This window comes from Prenolepis imparis, unplaced genomic scaffold (genome assembly GCF_030444845.1).
Source record: "Prenolepis imparis isolate NDT839.2.m4 unplaced genomic scaffold, iyPreImpa1.0 SCAF_2, whole genome shotgun sequence".
NCBI classification, from domain to species: domain Eukaryota; kingdom Metazoa; phylum Arthropoda; class Insecta; order Hymenoptera; family Formicidae; genus Prenolepis; species Prenolepis imparis.
In genome coordinates this window covers 12,086,909-12,106,742 of record NW_028141160.1, presented here as the reverse complement: position 1 = coordinate 12,106,742, position 19,834 = coordinate 12,086,909, and the positions used below count along the sequence as shown (strand labels likewise).

The 19,834-nt window shown below is 39.2% G+C and overlaps 1 protein-coding gene across 1 annotated transcript in view; it reads left to right on the top strand.

The window, feature by feature from the left end:
• Positions 1–788: 788 nt before the first annotated feature.
• The window catches only part of Shrm (shroom), a 159,388-nt gene continuing 140,342 nt past the window's right edge, over positions 789–19,834 (top strand). The window contains exons 1-2 of the mRNA XM_083055169.1: positions 789–1,555; positions 2,175–2,341. Of these exons, the coding sequence (XP_082911295.1) occupies positions 1,538–1,555; positions 2,175–2,341 (185 nt within the window). The 5' untranslated portion in view covers positions 789–1,537. The remainder of the gene's footprint in view (positions 1,556–2,174; positions 2,342–19,834) is intronic.

Below are 19,834 nucleotides of genomic sequence, written 5' to 3'. Positions count from 1 at the left end.
GCGAGGTACAGGAATATCCGCGGTGGTATCTGGAGACCCGAGACGAGCAGAGGATCGGAGAGTAAGAAAGCCAACCCGCAAAGACCCGGGATCGGTCGAGAGATCCCAGAGAGGAAAGAGAATACCGAGCAGTTTCTCTTGGCGCGCCGCACGGGCTCTACATGCTTTTATTACGTGGCCGTGACTCGATGTCTCGAACGGACTCGTAGCCATTACGTTTCTTTTCTCTCCCTTCTTGCTCTTTTTTCATAATACTTCACGAGACGTCTTAACGACGTCTCTCCAAATACGTAAGATGCAATTACTAACGAAACGTACATTTCGGTGGGCCCGAGACGCGTAGCAGTGTTAATTGTCAGTGCGTCTGTTACATCGTTATTATTAACACGTACGCTTACATATATGCGACTCGCAGCAAAGAACGCAACGCGAATTAAGACTTGGGAAGAAATCGACAAGTCGCGCTATTAATTTTCCGACCTCTTTCCAAGTCACGTTTTAACCGCGTGATCCTCTACGGATATTATTAATCACGCGGCGTGCTTCTATATCGCCGCCATTATATCGGCGGAGGAGTACTCGTAATCCCATTGTTATCACGAGAAGTGGGAAAGGAACGGGCAGAGAAAGAGCAAGAGAGAGAGAGAGAAAAAGAAAACGAGGAAGAGAAGCAAGCTTGGCTCGGAGGGCGCCCGCGATCAAGGCTGAAGAAGAAGAGGAAGAGGGTAGCGTCTCTTCACAGGTGTCGCTTCAGAGCGCTACCACTGGAGACCACATTTACTTCTGGTACCGCGTACGCGAACGGTAAACCCGGCGCTTCGATGCCGGTAGACTCGTCTTGGACCACTCAGTCGCGATTCATTTTGAACACTCTTCAGCAGGATCCTTGGTTTCTTTATTTTACGACGGTATATTGCGATATCGCGTATAAATTTTATATGAGAAAGACGACTGCAAAGGATCAGCGCCAAGTTCCCGCTCTTGAGTCTGCAAGTGATGGACCGAGTGTTCGGAGGAGGCACCGATTGAACAAGATGCACCAGCTTCTTCCTTGATACACTGGTTCATTTAGAGTACATTGTGAAGCGCATTGTGACATCGTCAACGCCGAGAGAAATTTGTGCCACGTTGATTGCCCGTTTTTATAAATGACTTCAAGAAGTTGCGCGGAATTTGAGAAAATAGTGATAGAAATTGCATTTAAGAATATATAACATGAATGTCCAGTGCGTTATGAACAAGTATAATTAAGTGAGAATAATTTGCGCAAAGATATAATTTATAAAGATACTATAATTCTCGAATTATATATTTAATTCAACATTTAGCTCACGATATTCCGAATGAAACAATGCGAAAATAGTTCGAGCGGGCTGAACGATTAGATTCGTATTGTCAAAAATGTGATCCCGATCTACGGTCCACGGAAATCAGAAGGCAAAGACACGCCGCAGGCAAGATGCAAGATAACATCGGTCGATTGCCGTTTGACCGGAATTAACCGGTGGAACCAGAGGACCAGTTCGACTACACATTCATGATGGTGCTTCGCATGGTGCGTGCATGCATGCGTATATAACGACGACGGCCGTTATGTAATCGACCGCGGCGTTGATCGCGCTCATAAACAATATAAGGACCGGTCGTTTAACGGATACTCATTTTCCGTATTTATGATAATGCTTCGAACGTGCGGATAGCATTTTCCTGTCGGACGCGGTATTATTCCCAGCGATAGAGAACGCAATTAATAGACGACGGTCATCGAGACGCCCTTTTTTTTCGAGCAGAATTTTTTTATTTATTAAATACGTATAATTATCGATGACACAGGTGGTTTAATACGGCGTTATCTTTTCTAGAGGAAAGATAAATTGATTAACGTAGAGTGAAAACGACGAGAGGACATTGTCGAAGTCAGCCATTGGCGCTTTACTTTTCGGTGTTTAATAAGAAGGGACGATCGCGGGAAGTTTGACCGATCCGTTAGAGATTAAAGGCTGTTACACACCGTCGTGTGAGCTAACACGACGATCGGCAAATTGCGCGAATGCTCCTTCGCACTCGGTGGTACGCGCGATACCGGACGTGGTGTGACGAATTCCGAGAGACCATGAAGAACTTAGGTCGCGGTAGGACAATCTCGGCGTAAGTTTTCGACGCGGTGTTTCCAGGGTGCGACAGATATGGATGACGGCGTGCAGAACAAGCTGCAGCCAGACCAGTGGTTGCCAATCTTGGATAAAGGGGAGAAACGAACCAGCTCCCTTGGCAGCGGCGCGTTGCGCTTTATTCGTACGCGCAGCAGCATTCGGCGAGAGCTCAAGCGACAGTGCCATCGGTAAGCGATTAAAAAATTATTCCAATATTAAGAAAATAGTAATTTAAATTCTTGGTAAATAAATTATTAATAGTTCTGAAAAAATTGCAAAGAAGTGGTGCATCATATATCTTTAACGTATGTAATTTATCATACAAACAATTAATCAAGTCATATATGTATATAACAGATCACTATATACATTCGAAACAAAATGACGACATAGATAATATATATTTAATGCGTCACAATTAAGCTATAATCTAGTTCCCATCCAATACTTAACGGAACTCGAGTAATTAAATATTAAATAGTTGGAGAAGTTCATTCAAGTTTATGTCATTCTGTTCGCTTATTAGTGAACAGCTGCGTGCATAATAGAAAATGTCTCGCATCGTCGTTTTTTTTTTTCACGTGCATTGTTCCATGGAGGTAATAACTGTCGCGATATCGTTAGTTTCGTGACTCAAATGAACGCGTTCTCTCCGCATCTCGCGTCGCATTACTCTTCGTAGTCGACCTCTCGCGCGCAGTACGTGAGCGCATGCACTGAGCGGTCGGCTTGAGACCGGCTTCGCGTTTCGGTCCTTTTGGGACCAACGTTGGCTGCCGGCTAAAAGGACCGCAGAGAGAGAACCAAGCAGCACACGACTCTGAGTTCGCCGCAACAGGAATGCTGAATGACTTGCGACTCGTCACGCTGCCAGCAAGTTTCCTGGCCGTGCGAAGGTCCGCGTATATAATCTCTCTTCGCGACTTTGTCCGACTGTATACGTCGCATACGAATGCGCTATACCGCCGATATTTCATTCGGGCATTGGATTATAATTAATCGATATGCGCAGGAAACCACGAGCGTTTCCTTAACATAATTGGCGGCACGGCGTAACGTTTGAGATGATGAATATAATTGTCGATCGATAATATATCGTAATATATGAGAGATCATGTCACAAACGTCTTAAATCGGTAGAGATGATAGCGCCGCCGAAAGGTATTATTTTGTAAAATAATTTAAGGAATTTGCTAATTTACAAATTAAAATGGATATTTTAATTTTTATATTTTAACATTTAATTTTAATATTTGTACATATTATATTTTTTATATAATATTATATTTTATATATGTTGGAGAACCATTTTTGACATTTCTTATCATACTGCACAATTTAATCTGTTCTCATTATTATATAGTAAAAGCGCTTTATAATTATAATTCCAGTGTTTGCAATGTTGGTAAATTACGGAAATATCGAGAAATGTTTTATAATTTCTCAAATTGTCTTTAAAATATTTTGCATATATGTATATAATCATCGTGTATTACGCTCGACAGGCTTATTCGAGCTTAACTAACGATATAAGCAAATGAATCGTTTACGAGGAGTTAAAATTTCCTTATACGATAAGGCTAATTGATCGATTATTATTATCCGATGTCATTTTAAAGGATGCCCCTAAAAATTGACAGATGCCTTCGGTTAGGAAATATATTTCGCTCGTATGCAGGGAGAATTCCAGGGATCTATTACACCCGGCGTCATCACGTAATCTGCTAGCAGAAGGTCGGTGGATTCTCCGGATTATACGGGATATACCGTTTGATCGGCAAGCGGAGAATGAGTCAGGACGAACCAGGAAGTAGAAGCAATTTGCAGAATTCGCGGTCCTTGCAGTGCGTGAGAAGACTACTCCGCGCGATTAGTTATAGACGCTCCGACGGAATCTGAGACACTCGATAATCTTAAGGGAAGACAGGTTCATGATATTACATTCTGCGACGATGACTTTGCATGCCGGCAAAGTAATTATCGTTTATAATTTAGAGAAACAGCCACGCGATATTTATACTGAGCAATGATGATGCGTAAGAGTGTATATGTCAAAATCATGAATTCAAATTCTTTTATATATGTACATAAAATATTTTTTTTACTCCGACACCTGCTGTCAAAAGATATCCATAATATATTATAATCTTCTATATTCTATAACATGTATAAAATTGAACAATTTTGATTCTATTCGATGCCAAACATGAGGTAAAACTTGATATCGTGCATCTAATGAAACGAGATGGAATTCTAACGTGACCATGAATTTACAATTTACGTCATGAGGGATATCAAGTTGCCCGTTCGACATCGTCGCAGAGTCACGCGGTAGATGAAATTCTCATATTCCGGACGTAATAAAGTGCGCCTTGGTAAGTTACAGGCGACATAAATTCTAGATTAGCTACAGGGGGTAGTATTTATGAAATCTTTACCATTCTACTCCTTCGGGGCTCGACCCTCATATCCGTTTCACCTGCGGGATACATACTACTTCTCGGAGCGAGGTGGATGACTCCGGTTGCGGAAGGAGGAGTGACAGCGTCGCGTTTAAGGGCGGACGTGGTCCCCGCGATCGAGAACGGAAAGAATTATCGCGATATATATTTTGTCCCTTTTTTTTAAAGTCAGAACGGCCCCGAAACGTCCGGCTCGTTCGAGAGGCCCCCGTTGCGTATAATAAGGTGCGGAGACTCACGACGAGTCCGGCGGAGGTCCTGAAACGGCGCATACATATACATGCGCACATGTACATAACATGTCGAGAATCCGCATGGTCCAAACACTTCCGTGTTGTACGACTAATGAATCACCTTCGCTGGCCGAGCCCTTTCACCCTCCTCCCCGACACTCGTGCAATCTCCTCCGTCTCTCGTCCGTCGAGTTCTTATCAGTCTTGTTTCTTATACCGGAATGTTTATCGGGCGTATTGGAATCCGCGATAAGGTCTGACCTTATCGATATCTCCCGACCGACAATGCCGGGCATCATTGATTGACGAACGCACGTCCGCGCAATTATTATTTGTTCTTTCGATAAAATCCTGCTCACGTCATTTGCAAGACTCCGTGTCTTCGCGAGAGAGTTACAGATACACATATGATAATGACAGCTAAGAAAGAAAACTTTAAATCGAGTAAACAGACTCCGCTAGAGATGCGTTTGTCCGATTTAAATTTCTCGAACGATAAATGTAATTGACAATATGCGATTTTCTTTCTCTTTTTGTTTCTTTTTTTTTTTTTTTTTTTACCGATTTTATTTGTTGTTCAAAGTGTGTTATGCACTCGTTATAATATCCTGTATCGTCATATAAATATGCGCAGTTTTATCAATGCTAACACATAATCAATTTTGCAACTGTACATATAATACATGTACGGTTAATTAGTGTTCGTAATATTATTAATTAAGAAGATGCGTAAACCGTTATGCATTTATTAATAATCTTGATAACGTCCGAGTATAATATAATGTTTTCATTAAAGACTATCATGCTTATCTATGCATTCATCCTTTGCAGGTCATCTCTGCATTTTTATTCTGTGTGCATCACAATCATGATATAACATTTTTCATAGCTGCAATCAACAGCTTTATAAAATATGAAATATAATAATTATATTATACATATTATTTGAAAATAATAGTATATTTTGCATTCAATAACACAAGTATTGAATACTTTACATACGGAAATATTTATTATGCACTTAATATGAGAGAGAGACTGCATGAATGCATTGGCTTAAATATATATGCATAACTTAAAAGAGTTAGAAATATCTTTCGACGTAAGAATAGAATTTGCGTAATGTGACAATTGAATAGTTGATATCAGTCCGAACGACGGATAAATTTAAATGGGCAAGGATTACAATACGTAAACGACAATGCAGGTTGTCCGGGGTACAAGTTCAATACCTGTATCTAAATCTCAAATTCCGTGTACGGTTCACCGGAGCCGACCTTACTGCCACGATCTCGAACCATTACTCATAAACATTACGTTCAGGTTCAGGCACCGATATTATCCGATGAAGGTTGATAAGACGTTTAGACGGTTTCTCGCGAGTTATTCGCACTCCTTTGTATATGTACTCTCATGTATATACTAACACACATTCTGTCAATGATGCAGGCAGTCGATAAGCAAGGATGTGCTTATGAAACTTGGCACCTCGTTATCTATCTTCGAGATCTCAAAAGGTACGAAAAATTCGATAAACGGCGTGATATTGTCTATCATGAGCTTATGTAATCAAGTTATAAATTCTCGCGAAGTCTACACAACTAGCCATTTTCGTGATCTGATTCTATATCAAGATATAATATTATAGACGATACAAACAATGTGTGTGCTCCATGCGAGAAAAAAATATTATAAATATCGAACAATATATTACATTTAAATTCATCAATTATATCTGTCGTATTAACACTACAAAAAAGACTAATTTTAATAATATTTATTAAGATGTTCTCCGCTTGCAGATTTATCATTGTTTCCGCAGCAATCATCACTAGTACTCGTACAGTTATGCAGCTTTTCGTCATTGCATGAGAATATTTAGTATCTCAACTTCTTCTTTCCTTGTATTAATAAATAATTAAAATATTATATAATATTATCTAAATTGATCTAAATTTCAATTATTGAGCTTTCAACTTACAGCAGATATAGGACAACGCATTCTATTCATATTGAAAACGTGTGAAAATAATTTAGAAGCGTAAGAGTAATTCATAATTTAGACAAGATGCTATTTTGATGACTTTTTTCTTTAAAAGTTCACAAAATAATACGAGATAGTCTAAAATAGGAAATTTTATGCCATAAAATCTTTCCGCCATAATATCAAAATAAAGAAGTAAAGAAAAAGTAGTTTATATCATCGATATAAACCATCAAACCAAGGAATCGTTTTATATTTCATAAAATTAATTAAAAAAATATATATTCTCTAATAATACAATTGGTGTAGATAAATTTCAAGTAGAAAAAATTTCGCAACAATTAAAGTCTTGTATTTTAAGACACCAAATCTTAAATTTATCTTTATGTTTTCTAGATTGTGTAAAATTATTATTATTCTTACAAAATAATTTTATTTATAAAATCTTATTTTTCATAAAATATAAATAACTTTACAATGTAGTTATTTATTATCATACATTATTATTTTTATATTTATGTTTAAAGATATTTTCTATTGCTCACGCGTAATTTATCAGCATTCCGAATTTGCTGGCAATTTTTAAATACACTGCACTATCATTGTCTGATTTTGAGATTTAAAAAGAGAAAATAGAATTGTGAGAAATTGTTAAAAAGCATTAACGATTCGTCTGTGCTGATATACTCAATGAGAGTCTGAGACCTGACGTCTCCTTTATGCTCTCAAAAAATGTTATCACCAGAGATGTTTCTTTTACTAAAAATTTTCTCTAACAATTAACTATTTCATATCAGTATGTGAAATACTTACAATGGAGCGGCTGATGAATACTAAGGAATAGTAAATAATGAATATTAAGGAAGTGAGAGAACCAATACCGACAACATTTCGACGCTACGTCTTTCAAGAGAATATCGAGGAAATGCTTCGTAAGCTCGTGCAATACGAATAGACATTGTACAACAATATTCGTGACTTGCACACCCATATTGTACAATTAGAATTATCATTCTCAGCTGCTATTGGCCGAGCCGTTGTAAACGGCCTCTTACAATTAGCCTGAGGCAGGAGACCCTCGCTTCGAGCACGTTTTATAACAAAATGTCTTGTAATGACCGATAACGTAATTAACTTCCTGCCAGTTCTAGAAATTAATTAGTTCACGTGTGTAAAATGCTCGGCTGATAAACACAGTTATCTTTACCTCGAATAAGTCGATGACGTGCGTTTGAATAATGTGCATAGGTACTTTTATGCATGCGTGTATTCGTTCTGTCGTCGTGTACCGTTATCAGTACCGATCGGATTGCGAGAGACACGTCAAGGAAAAGAACACCGTGATAAATAGCATGACAAGAGGACCATCCTGATCGCGTCCTCGACTATATTTCGGTGGTCTTTTAAAGGAAAGTGATGAGATCGAGAGAGAATAGCGAGTAAACGAGTTCTTGGTATTGAAATCTTGATTAAATCCGATACGTTGACCGCATTCGGAACCTTTGACTGTCACTCGAGCATTACGAGACGGTGATTTCAAGCAACTGGTCACTTCGGTTTTATATTACTCGCGCATTTATTACGCAAAACAGCACTTAACAATCACAATCGAAATAAGCAGGCGTGAAATTCAAGGATCTGATCGCGCTCTATCGACGATTATTTATTGTTCACGTCTGACAATTGGAATTTTCAATGACGCACGCGGAACACACTGACGATTCTAATATCGGCTCGTCTCCTATTATGCCACACTTAGGACGCAAGGTACAATTTCACAGGCAATTCGCCACGGAGGAGGCAGTATCTTGCAAACTGATAATGGTTCTCGAGGAGGTTTCAGGTTCAGTGGAGTATCCCCTCATGACGGGCAATGTCGGATAAAGATTTAAGTACTTGCATAGCTGTATATACGGCGCGCTGAAGAAGATCCTTAAATACTACCAAGGTAACGAAGGTAAAGGTTTCTCTCGTGACGTCCGCTCCGGCTTGAGCCGTCAGGGGTCAGTGAGCGCTCCGGTCGGCAAACCCGGGTCTGAATTCTCGATCGTTTTCTTCTCCTTCCTCCTGCTCCTTTTTTTACCTTTGCCATGTTTCTTTTATTTTCAGGGAGAGAGAGAGAGAGAGAAAGAGAGAAAGAGGAAGGGCCTCAGTACTTCGGACGAATATCCTCTATTCTGATAAGCTCCGCGATACGATTTATAGTCTAGCCTCGGGACGGAAATTCTCTCTTTCTTTCCGTTCCTTCTTTTCCTCTCTCCTTTAAAGTAGAAACTATTAAGTATGGTCAACCGCGGCGCCACGGTTGGAGGTCAAGCGGAGGAGAGGATGAGGCGCGATTCGTCTTGATCTCGTACTCTCGGAAAGCACAAGTGGGAGTTATAAATTGCACGAACGAGCGTGCAAGTCGCTGACGTAACACCAATCCTTGGATTGATGTGGCGAATCCCGCGGCATATCGTGCAGCTATAATGTTAGGGCCTCTTGACAGGACAGTTTCCAACGATCTCGATTATTATTGCGTAGGATTGATTGGACAGTTTTGTGAGAATTGCACAAAGAAATTTTATTCTTTTCGCCGAATGAAACATTTAAATTTGTTGGAGATGAAATAAATCAGATTTAATCCTTGTCTACACCGCGTGGGAGGTAAATGAGCTGAATCTTTTAACTGCGCTTATTTCCCTGTCTGAATAATCTTCTTTTATAAGATTTTTTAAAAATTCTTTCATATACAGTTTGTTGTCAATTTATTCCAGTTGAATTTTGATCTGATTTATTTTAAATGTAAATCTTAAAAACTATTTGTTTTTTTACAAGTTCAGAAAAAGCTTAATATAGAAATATAGAAATAATAATTTAAACTCCAAAAGAGAAAAGATTCTTTAATTCTCCTTTATTATAGCTATAAATATAAATGCTTCTCAGTACTGACTTATACTAAGTCATGCTTGTCTAATGATATCAAGAGAAACGCAACTTTCGATGCTTGATTAAGCTAAATGTGCGTGAAGATACGTTTGAGAGTTTAGTAAGAAAGAAGCCTGGGCTATTATAGAGCGCATAGTATAATTGATCGAAGGTAGAAATATTTTTTCAAGTGAATATGCAGGTGTTACCAGCTACGCTCACGTAAAGGCATTCACTAAATTGACTAACGCGAATATAAGACGGGACGCGCTCGAACTCGAGTATTACGCGGAGAATAAATTGCAGACATGTTCAGAAACTTTCTAACGCCCGCCCACCTAAACATCGTCTTTGTAGTCTCATCCGCATCTGCGCCGCGTGATCCATAGATCGCGGCATAAGTTCAACGTCGTGCCCCATAAAGAGTCGCGCGCATTTCTCCCCGTCTTTTCTTCCAGCGGGATACCGGACGTTGCAAAGATTAGCCGTCACACACGATCGTGCTACCGTGTCGGTCCGTGTGGTAATACGGAATGCGAAAGTGAAATTGTATATAAGATTAGCTAACAAAGAGCTGCAACCACCTCAAAGAGATTTGCGATCCGAGACACCTAGCTTTAGATACCTTTTCCCCTGCTTCCTAATCATCGGGGGGAGCGGCTTATCGCGCAGTCACCGCAATCGCTCCCACGCAGTTTTACAGCGCGACAGGTCTTGACGAATCGTTCCTACACTCCTCTTCGAGACTCTCCTTTCAGCTAAGCCTAATAACTCAGCGCCGATAATCGTTGCATTAGACCTGTCCGTTCGACCCGACCTCGTGAACTTCGTTCTACTCATACTATACTATTCGGTATATACGACTAGTGCATGTCGACTCGTGTAAAAGGATCCCACCTTTTCCCTGCCTCTGCCTTCTTCTTCCTCGCCTCCATCGACTTCCACCGACGTGATCTCGCGGGAAATGGAGCAGCGCTTGATTATATTCCGAGTCGAGGCTAAACCTAAGTGAACTCGCCTCAACTGATACAGTTCGCATCATAGGATGCTTTTACTTAATATTAAAGATGCGCAAAACAAAACTATCAAATCTGCAATAAACATTATATATTTAATGTAAATATATTTTAATCCAGTTGCACTTGAAAGAAATCAGTGGCTTAAAAATCATATTGTATCTTACAATTATTTAATATAATATAATTCGCGATGTGAAGCAAACTTTCGAGTGCATCTTGTAACGATGATCTTTTGAATATTTAATTTATGTATTACGTATGATGTTGCATTTAGTTGTGCCTTCGTCTGAAGCGCAATTTCACTTAAACAAATGACTGCTTCGTTATCTCAAATCCTTTTGTATTCTTTTTCTCTTTCATCTTCTTTTTGTCTCGATTTTCTTTTATATTTTCAGTGTACATACATGCATTCGTGCACTACCGAACATTGCACGCGAAGTTCCTCGGTTTAATGCCCCGATAAAGTATATAGATCATTATTCTATGTTTATTTGATCACGGAGTTTTACTTCCTAGTCACGGTCTTGTTTTCTTTAATATCCCGTTGCTGTTAAATCGGTCGCTTCCTGTCACTTTTCAAACAGATGCGCATTCACGATGTCCTACTACGAATCGCTGAAATCTCGCGATCGCATTCTATAGTTTTACTTTCACACGTATTTTTAGTTAACACATCACGCGACAGTTTCGGGGAGAATCGACGAAGGAGTAACGTATTGATTTGTCAGACGCAAAGTCTCGAGCACAACGCTCCTGTATGTTGACTACAATTTCACTTCTTGCGGTCGTGTCGTACCTTCCAACGTTTTTACCGTCACCAAACCTGACGCTTCCTGAATCGTGTTTGCGGAATCTATGCGAAATCACGACTAGGCTCGAATTATTCCGAGAGAAATAGCGCCGGGCGTGAGTCTTCGTGTTTCTTTACGTCCCGCTTGTCATATACTTAATCAACCTGCCACTGCCAGGTCGAAATCCGCGAGAGAACCGCGAAACGCGACGTAACTTACATGTTAGATTCTAAGCGCTAGTGACCTGAAAGCGAGACTACGTAATGAATATTTTATAAGGAACGAGAACTGGTCTCCCTCTCTTAGATGGGAGCTCGGCTTGTAACACGAAGCCCCTTTATTTGCGATTTCAATTTGCCTGCTCCGCTGGGGTGGATTAGAAAATAATAGTCGTTTCTCTCTTTTCTCTTAAATAACTCATATCTAAATTCAAACTAGTATTCTTAGATTTTCTGAATTTAAATTTAGAGAATACACAATAATTTGAAATAATAAAAATAGATATAATGCTATGAAGAATGTGATTAACATTTTTTCAAAGTGACCAATGAAAAAAAAAATTATATATTATAGAAAAATGTATCCTATATAATATAATAAAGAAAAGCGAGGCATAAATAATTTCAATGAATTCTTTTTATTTCTCTGTTTATTTATTATGTTTAATATTCTACGAATTCACGAGTACTATTACAACTAGCAGTTATTATCGCTGTTGCAATTACATTCAGCCAGCTGATAGCCAGTTTTATTCGCGCCTACAAAAGGAGTACGTTTTCGCAATTGTAAAGAAGAGTTATTAAACATTACCTGCGCGCATATCGCATAAGGGTGAGATAAGCATCGTATATCGAGTCACGAAGACGTTTCGCCGAGAGAGAAGGGGACTTTACTCCCTCGTAGCAGCTGTACAAAGGGCTTATCTTTCCGCGAAGTTCGATCGAAAGGGCCGCGTTATATCCAGTAAGCGAGGCTTAAACGTCAAATTGTATGCCCGGTGGAGCGATCATCGTGGAGATATCTCCACCTCGTCGTAGACCGCCTGAAGTCTCAATTCCTCGTCGTAAGACCCTGTCGATGTGGTCATACGCGCGTTCCTAGGGCCTTCCATGCGATGTATATGCCGTCGTATGTGCCCGACGAGTATGATTGGTACGTATTTCACGGTTTACGGCGGGATCATTTCAATCGAACATTATCGAGCCGGAGAAACCATAACGAGCCTACAGAGTTGCCTACAGTTACCCTAGAGCAACATGGCTAGCAATCAGCAATAGCCAAGCTATGCGCACAAGATCCACGATCGTGTATCATGTACATATTTCGTATACATATACATATATATGTGTATATATACATATGTATATATATTGTATGTATAAATATTAATACATACATGATTATGTCGTGTATGTGTAAGTACACTTACGCACTATCGCGATAAACTATAGCGCCATAAGATAATATGTTTATAGTCCAATGTTGCGTTATTATGGCTAGACCTCCCTTAGAGGAGTACTTTGCATACGCATAGTTGCCTAGATTGTCATTGTAAGTACTTACTTGTCTGGCCTGTATACGCGCGTATATATTCTACGTGAAAAATATATTTATTTCTTGCGAAAAGGATAATAAATAAAAAAGAAAAGAATGTTTCTATTCATAGATACAATTTTCCTTGTTTTCGCTTCCAACTCGCAGCATGTCTTCGTTTTATTCACTTTGTTCCGCAGTACTTGTATCTGTACGAATATTATACTGCGATTAAATTGCCACTATGGATAGCATATCGTTGTATCTAGCAATGACTCCGAAACGCGCTTTTATCGAAACAGTAGTACAACTTCAAACTATTATGCAAGCTACAGATTGCATCCAAAATCGACATTTAAAAAAAAAACTTTGCGGTTTTAATTTTTTAAGATACACACAAATTATTTTATACATTCAAAATTTATGAAACTTATTAAAATATTGTTATTAAAATAAAAACTTAAAATTTAACATTGCGCACATTTTAATATTGCTTTTAAATAATTTGCAATTAGCTTCTCGATATAAGAAAAGTAGATAAATTATATTTTATAAGAGAAAATATCAACTATTAAAAAGACATGTCGATTATTTGGAAGTATCAGAGTTTTCTCGAAAATATTTAAGTTTACTGTCGCCTCTTTTCCATAATGCTGATTATTAATTTAATTTTCAGATCCAATTCAAAATAAAATAAACTCTAAATATTATATATTATATTATGTATATAATGACATTCATAGCTACATAAAAATTCATTTAAAAAATTTAAGAAACAAAAGGTGCTGAAAAATTGTCCTGTAGAAACTTTTTCATACATTTAAATAAAAATTATTTTTAAAAATGTTACTTACAACAAATGAATCATTAGACTAAAAATTTAATGTTTGCCTATATAATTAATAATTGGTATAACTGAAAACTAAAATACTAAAAGTTGAAATATATGAATGACTTGCGTAGCGCGCGTTGCATACTAGTTCATTAAATATAACAGTTCATGTCCCATGTAAAATTACCGAGACGGTTCGATTTTGCGGAATCTGATTGCAAGATTGCGCTGCGCGCAAATCGTAAACGTAAGAACATACGTATATTGTTACGACGGTCCATTTAATATGCGATTTTTACCTGCCGGCGTAATCTCACACCGCCTCGAGCAAACATTGTTCGTTTCCCTTCGACGATGGACCCCTTTCTATGTGCGAGATTGTCGCAACCTCTGGCGTATATAAGGGACCATAATCTTGGGAGGCTCTCCGAGAGCCGGTTTTCGAAACGTCACGTACCTATAATCTCACTGGCTTTGTACGCCTGTCGTATCGTTCAAAAAGTACTCGGCTTTCGCGCGCGAAAGATCGGAAGCGTTAAATTCGTGCTTTATACTAGTGCGACCTCGCCTGTGTAATTACAGGACGCGGCGATAAGGGAAGAGAAGAAGGGGTCCCTCGCGGATTCATAGTTTGACAGTAAATGTATGTACGCCCACCCCTTGGCACATCTCGCGCGTTCCTCCTACTCTACCGAGGGACGTAAAAACTCGTTGCAATGCCGCATAAAGTTCGCGAGTGCGCCAAGTTGTTAAGGAGGAGGAGCACCATAGTCCGAAGCGCACATACGCGCGATCATCCGCGCCGGTCGTGTGCTAAATTGTGGTTCTCTTATTTACATTTGCGCTAATTGCACGTTGCCGTCTCGCGGTGACGCTCTCTCGCCGCGGCTTTTGTCCTCGTGGACATGTCCATAAATTATCATGCGGTCTCATGGCGGATCCCACGACTGACCCTCATCACGACAAAGTGTCGAGCGTGCGAGAAATCTGAACTTATAAGCCTTAGGCATTATTCCCCTCTAATCTAAATAGAATATATCAAAATATATAGTACACAATATAGTACACTTTTTTTCGTGATAATAAATTCCTTCATAATATGTATAAAATCAATCAAAATTTAATTGGTCATTAATATTTTTTCGTATTAATTTTTTTCTTTTTTCATATTAAATGTAACTTGTACATTATGTTAATTTTTTTAATCTAAAATTTCCATATTAATATTCTGTTAAATTAAATCTATTTCAAGTTAATTGTAAAATAAGTTTCTCATTTGCATTTTTTAACGTTGAATTTGTTAACTATCTCATATTTATAATTTAGAACATATCAATGCTTGAATCTCTTCTTACTTTAATTTCAAATACTTATAGATAAAAAAATGCGCATTTTCTGAGACATATATTTCCTTGCTGTCATCTTAGAAAAATTTGTCTCTTTTATCTTGCTTTATTTTATAGATGATGTTGAGAGAGAGATTCTCATGAGTCCTAAGATATTTTATTATCTCTTTGCAATACAGTTTACAATCATAATCTTCATATGTTAATATATCGCTTTGAACTCCAAGAATAATTTAAATTAAACGATCTAATGAGTCTCGAAAAATTCGATTCTTCCTGTGCTAGATCTCATTGCCCGATCTTTCATTCTGCGGATATATGGCATCCGACAATGTATTTCAGTCTCTTCTTTCTTTCACTCTTTTGCCATGTAATTGTCTCTGAATCTCTCTGCGCCAAGCATCACACCATAAAATGGAACTAAACGACCATTTTTCGCTAATGTGCGAAAAACAAAGGTCTTAACTGGCAATTTAGCGAGCGCGAGCACGTGATAAGTCTGACACAGCACACTATGAGCACACGTATTACGCGGTGAATATGTATAATGAGGTAAGAGAAAGGAGAGTGAAGGGCAAGGGAGAACGTGGAGGGCGCAGCGAGAAAACGAGGGGACGGTGAAAGAAGTGAAGAAGAAGAAGGAAGGCAGACAATACTTGCCAAGGACAGGCGGTATTCAAATGCGATCGTCGCTGCTGCCGCTCTGCCTGCACGGTGAAACATTTTTGCAGACTACCATAGCTGCAGGACAAGCGTCATTTTTTTTCACCTTCGTAGGCGCGCAAGTACCCCCATCCCTTTCTCCACACATTAGCCCTCCTCTTTCTTGCACCACCGCCTCCTTCGTTCTCGTTTCGTTGTCGTCGTCGTTGTCCTCCTTGCGCAGACCGACTTTTGCACGTAAAAAGGGTCGTATTTGTGGCCGTATATCATCGAGGTTTATTACTCATTGTTATAAAATATAGTAGCACAGTGACACGCGGGCAAATTCTCGTGACGGGCTGCTCGCTCGATTCTTAAATGAGATTCGCGGGTCGCACTTATACTGCGGGTATGAAACCGCAATGACAGACTGGAAGATTATTTGAAATGTTTTGCAGCGTTTTAAAGAGATACTTTATTGTTAGCATGGAAATTTCGTTTTAACGATTCGTGCTCATCCATCATGGATTTCAGGAATCTTTTAGAGAGCACGACTTTATATGACTTATAATCCTCTCCCCTCGAAAAAAGAAAAAAATGGATGCTTAATTATAACTAATGGGATATCGCCGGAAAATAATTATTAGCCTCTTTAAATCGTCACTCTTCTTGATTGCGGAACGTATCGGACTTTATTGTAATTATACAAGCAATAAGAGTTTATCTTTCTTGAAAGTCTTCGTTTTACCAAACCGGTCTGCAGGATTCCTCGCCTCGCTTATACTCCGCGAGCGATGCATGTGGCATTTCGCTCAAAGCGTTGCCCTCGTAATGTAGAACCATGCCACTTGATTTTTCCGAAGGGAAATAAGCAGCCCTTCGTAAGTGCATTACGATCGACAAATGGGAGCAACTTATTTAACGTTCTTAGGATGCTCGCAAATCCTGCGCGTACAAAGCGAAAGGCTAGACGGCCGATATATCGACGCCACTAGTTACTCACTACGCAAACCTGCCTTATAATCAATTTCGAGATTTATATTAGATCTACTCGAGGCAAAATTATATCTCCACCGATCATCCGCTCTCCTAGCCATAAATAACCGGCGACCTTAAGACGACGCCGTATCTTTGCGGCCTCGCTTTTCGTGCCAAGTGCATCGAGAGATGCATCTACCGAAGAATCGGATCGATTTTCTCGTATCCACGGGCCGAGAGCGCCCGTTCACATTCCACCGAAACGATCCGGTCGATCGAAGATATCCGGTGCCTTGTTGGGATCATTAGCGTGAGATCGTGTGACGTAACGAGCCAATCAGTGTTCCGCCGGAGTAATGATCGTGTAGCGAAAGGTATTAGCATCGTGGACGGGCGGATGATACCGTTAAACAAAACCTTGCCTCGTGATCTTTGCCCGAAAGAATCGCGAGAGAGACTCGGCCGATGACGAGGATGATCTTGTCGAGTCACACAGCCGTCTTCCATCCGGATCGTACGCGTTTTTTTTGCGACTGCGAGCAGTACGTTCTTCTATCTAGGCGAAGGTAGGCAAGCACGGACAAGAGAACAACGGGTCGCTATAGAGCCGCCAGTCTGGTGACCTTTGACTTGGCGGGCGCAAGAAACGTAGGTACGCTGGCGAACGCAATCATCGCAATCTTGCGTCGTTCTTCAGAACGGTCTTACGCTGAGGGAATGAACATTGCTGGTTGAGACATAGTCTTGTTGGAGCGACAGAATGACTGGACGTTTTAAATTTGAAGGATATCCCTTTCTTTTCAAATCGTTTTCGTAGATTTTTTTTTTTAGAATCTGTCATTTGTACTCAAACGTAAATGACAAGTTATAGAAATGTAAGTGTATTTTTCGCTTTATTTAAAAGTATTGTGTTTTATTAATACTTTTAATTAAAGAGAATAAATAATTCTTTTGTTCTATTACTTCTATAATTTTATAAACATATTTAAATAAATATTTAATGTGCTTATATAAATGTCGCTGAATTTCGTCATATAATTTCATATGTCGTATATTAATTAAGTATCTCCAATATAAAAAAATCCAGGAAAGAATGAAAGAGAAACACGTTTTTTTCATACACTGTGGTTTGATAATCGCGAGATAGTCGCATGTAAAATACTAACTGGTAAATAGATGAATCTATTAATTTACGTAATTTCATTATAATTTCCCGAAGCAGTGAATTATATACCGCAATTACGGTGAGATGGTAATGAGTTAATAATGTCAATTCTTTGCAATCCCGAATCGACCACACGCGCGATCGACTCTAGAGACATTATAAGGTACCGTTCGGTGATATTGAATAAACGCTCCTGTACATACAATAAACTAAGCTATCGCGCGAGAGACGGCCTGGTCAAACCGTCAGAGATAATCAGCGGAGAGACATCGGAATCGCTCTTGACTAGTGACAGCTCGTGACCCGTCCCGCAGTAATTACGAATCTGGGGAGTACTTTATTACCGTCCGGCATTCCGGCGTGCTTGAAATTGTCGTTTCACCGTACGGTGATCGTCACAACCAGCACGACATTAGTAACGCCGATACGACCTCGACCCCACCTTAGAGAAGGTAGAGGATTTCTCTTCTATATTCTTCCTGTATCTCCTATATTTAGCCATACTTTTAATATGATCGAAAATTCAAGTCATAAAGACGTCGATCACGATTGATCAATTGAGAATGTATTTCGCACGCGGAAGAAGGATACAGCTTTGTGTGTAGCGGGATCAGTCTTCAGCGCACATACACGAGCAGATACCTATAGTCATCCGCGGGAGACTCAAAGATGCCGACGCTGATTTTCGGAAACCATAACCCGACAAATATGTTGCCATATATTACCGCCGTATTATGCTCCGAGCAACTCGTATTTAAGCACCCTCACGACGCGGCGCGTTTGCTTATTCGTGACGCGTGCAAAAGATTGGCGAGAAGCGGCGCACGTCGTTTTCAGGGCTCGTTTCGTCTCGGAGAGCCTTTGACTCTTTGAGACAAGAATCAATATTGACGAGGAACTTTTTTGCTATCGCTTCGCCGAAACCAGTCGGCCGATGCGTTTCGAGATTCGGTAAAAGAGAGGAGCCGACTTCCGACAATCTCGCATTGGCAGAAACGTCGAGCGACGTTTATGGATATAAGAATGATTCAATTGGATGCGCGGCGTAAAAACATATATGGATGTTAGAATGTTAATTCTTTGTACTTCAGAGAGCAGCGGTGCAATGTAAGTCTCGATGCATCTCGCTCATCTAAATGTTAATCCCATGTACTGCAACGTTTATCCCTATCTACACTGTAAGTACTGCAGCGTCATCTAAAAGTAATCAATATATATCTTCTCTGTTTTATATATTTAAATAAGACAGAAGCAGCAAGTCGTACATATTTTAATGTGCAATCTTCGGAAATATGCAATTTTTTGCATTAGCTTTTCTCGTAAATTCGATTTAAGATTATATGCATCGGCAAATCTCTAAAATTGTATAATTTAAAATATTATATATATTATATATATAAAATATCATAAATATTCTCTTACTGTTTTAATATGAATAAAAGATATATTCATGAAAATCATTTTTAACAAACATTTATAGATACATTTCGTATTATCAAATTTAAACATCTGATGGATGTCATTTTTCTTACCGTTACAACTTTTTACATCTAAAATATTCTTAGTTACAAGTAAAATATTAATAGTATGCAACGTCTATGCTGTGCGTGGGATTGCTAATTACCGTATGATAAATTATTCATTCACTATCTTAGAGAAGACACCGGTACCATCAAGTCTCAACGAATACAACGCGAATCCCTTCGCGAGGAAGGACATGGAGCGATAGTTAGAATAGAAATACAGTTGAAAAAAAAAGATAAAAATTTGTATTGACTAACATCTC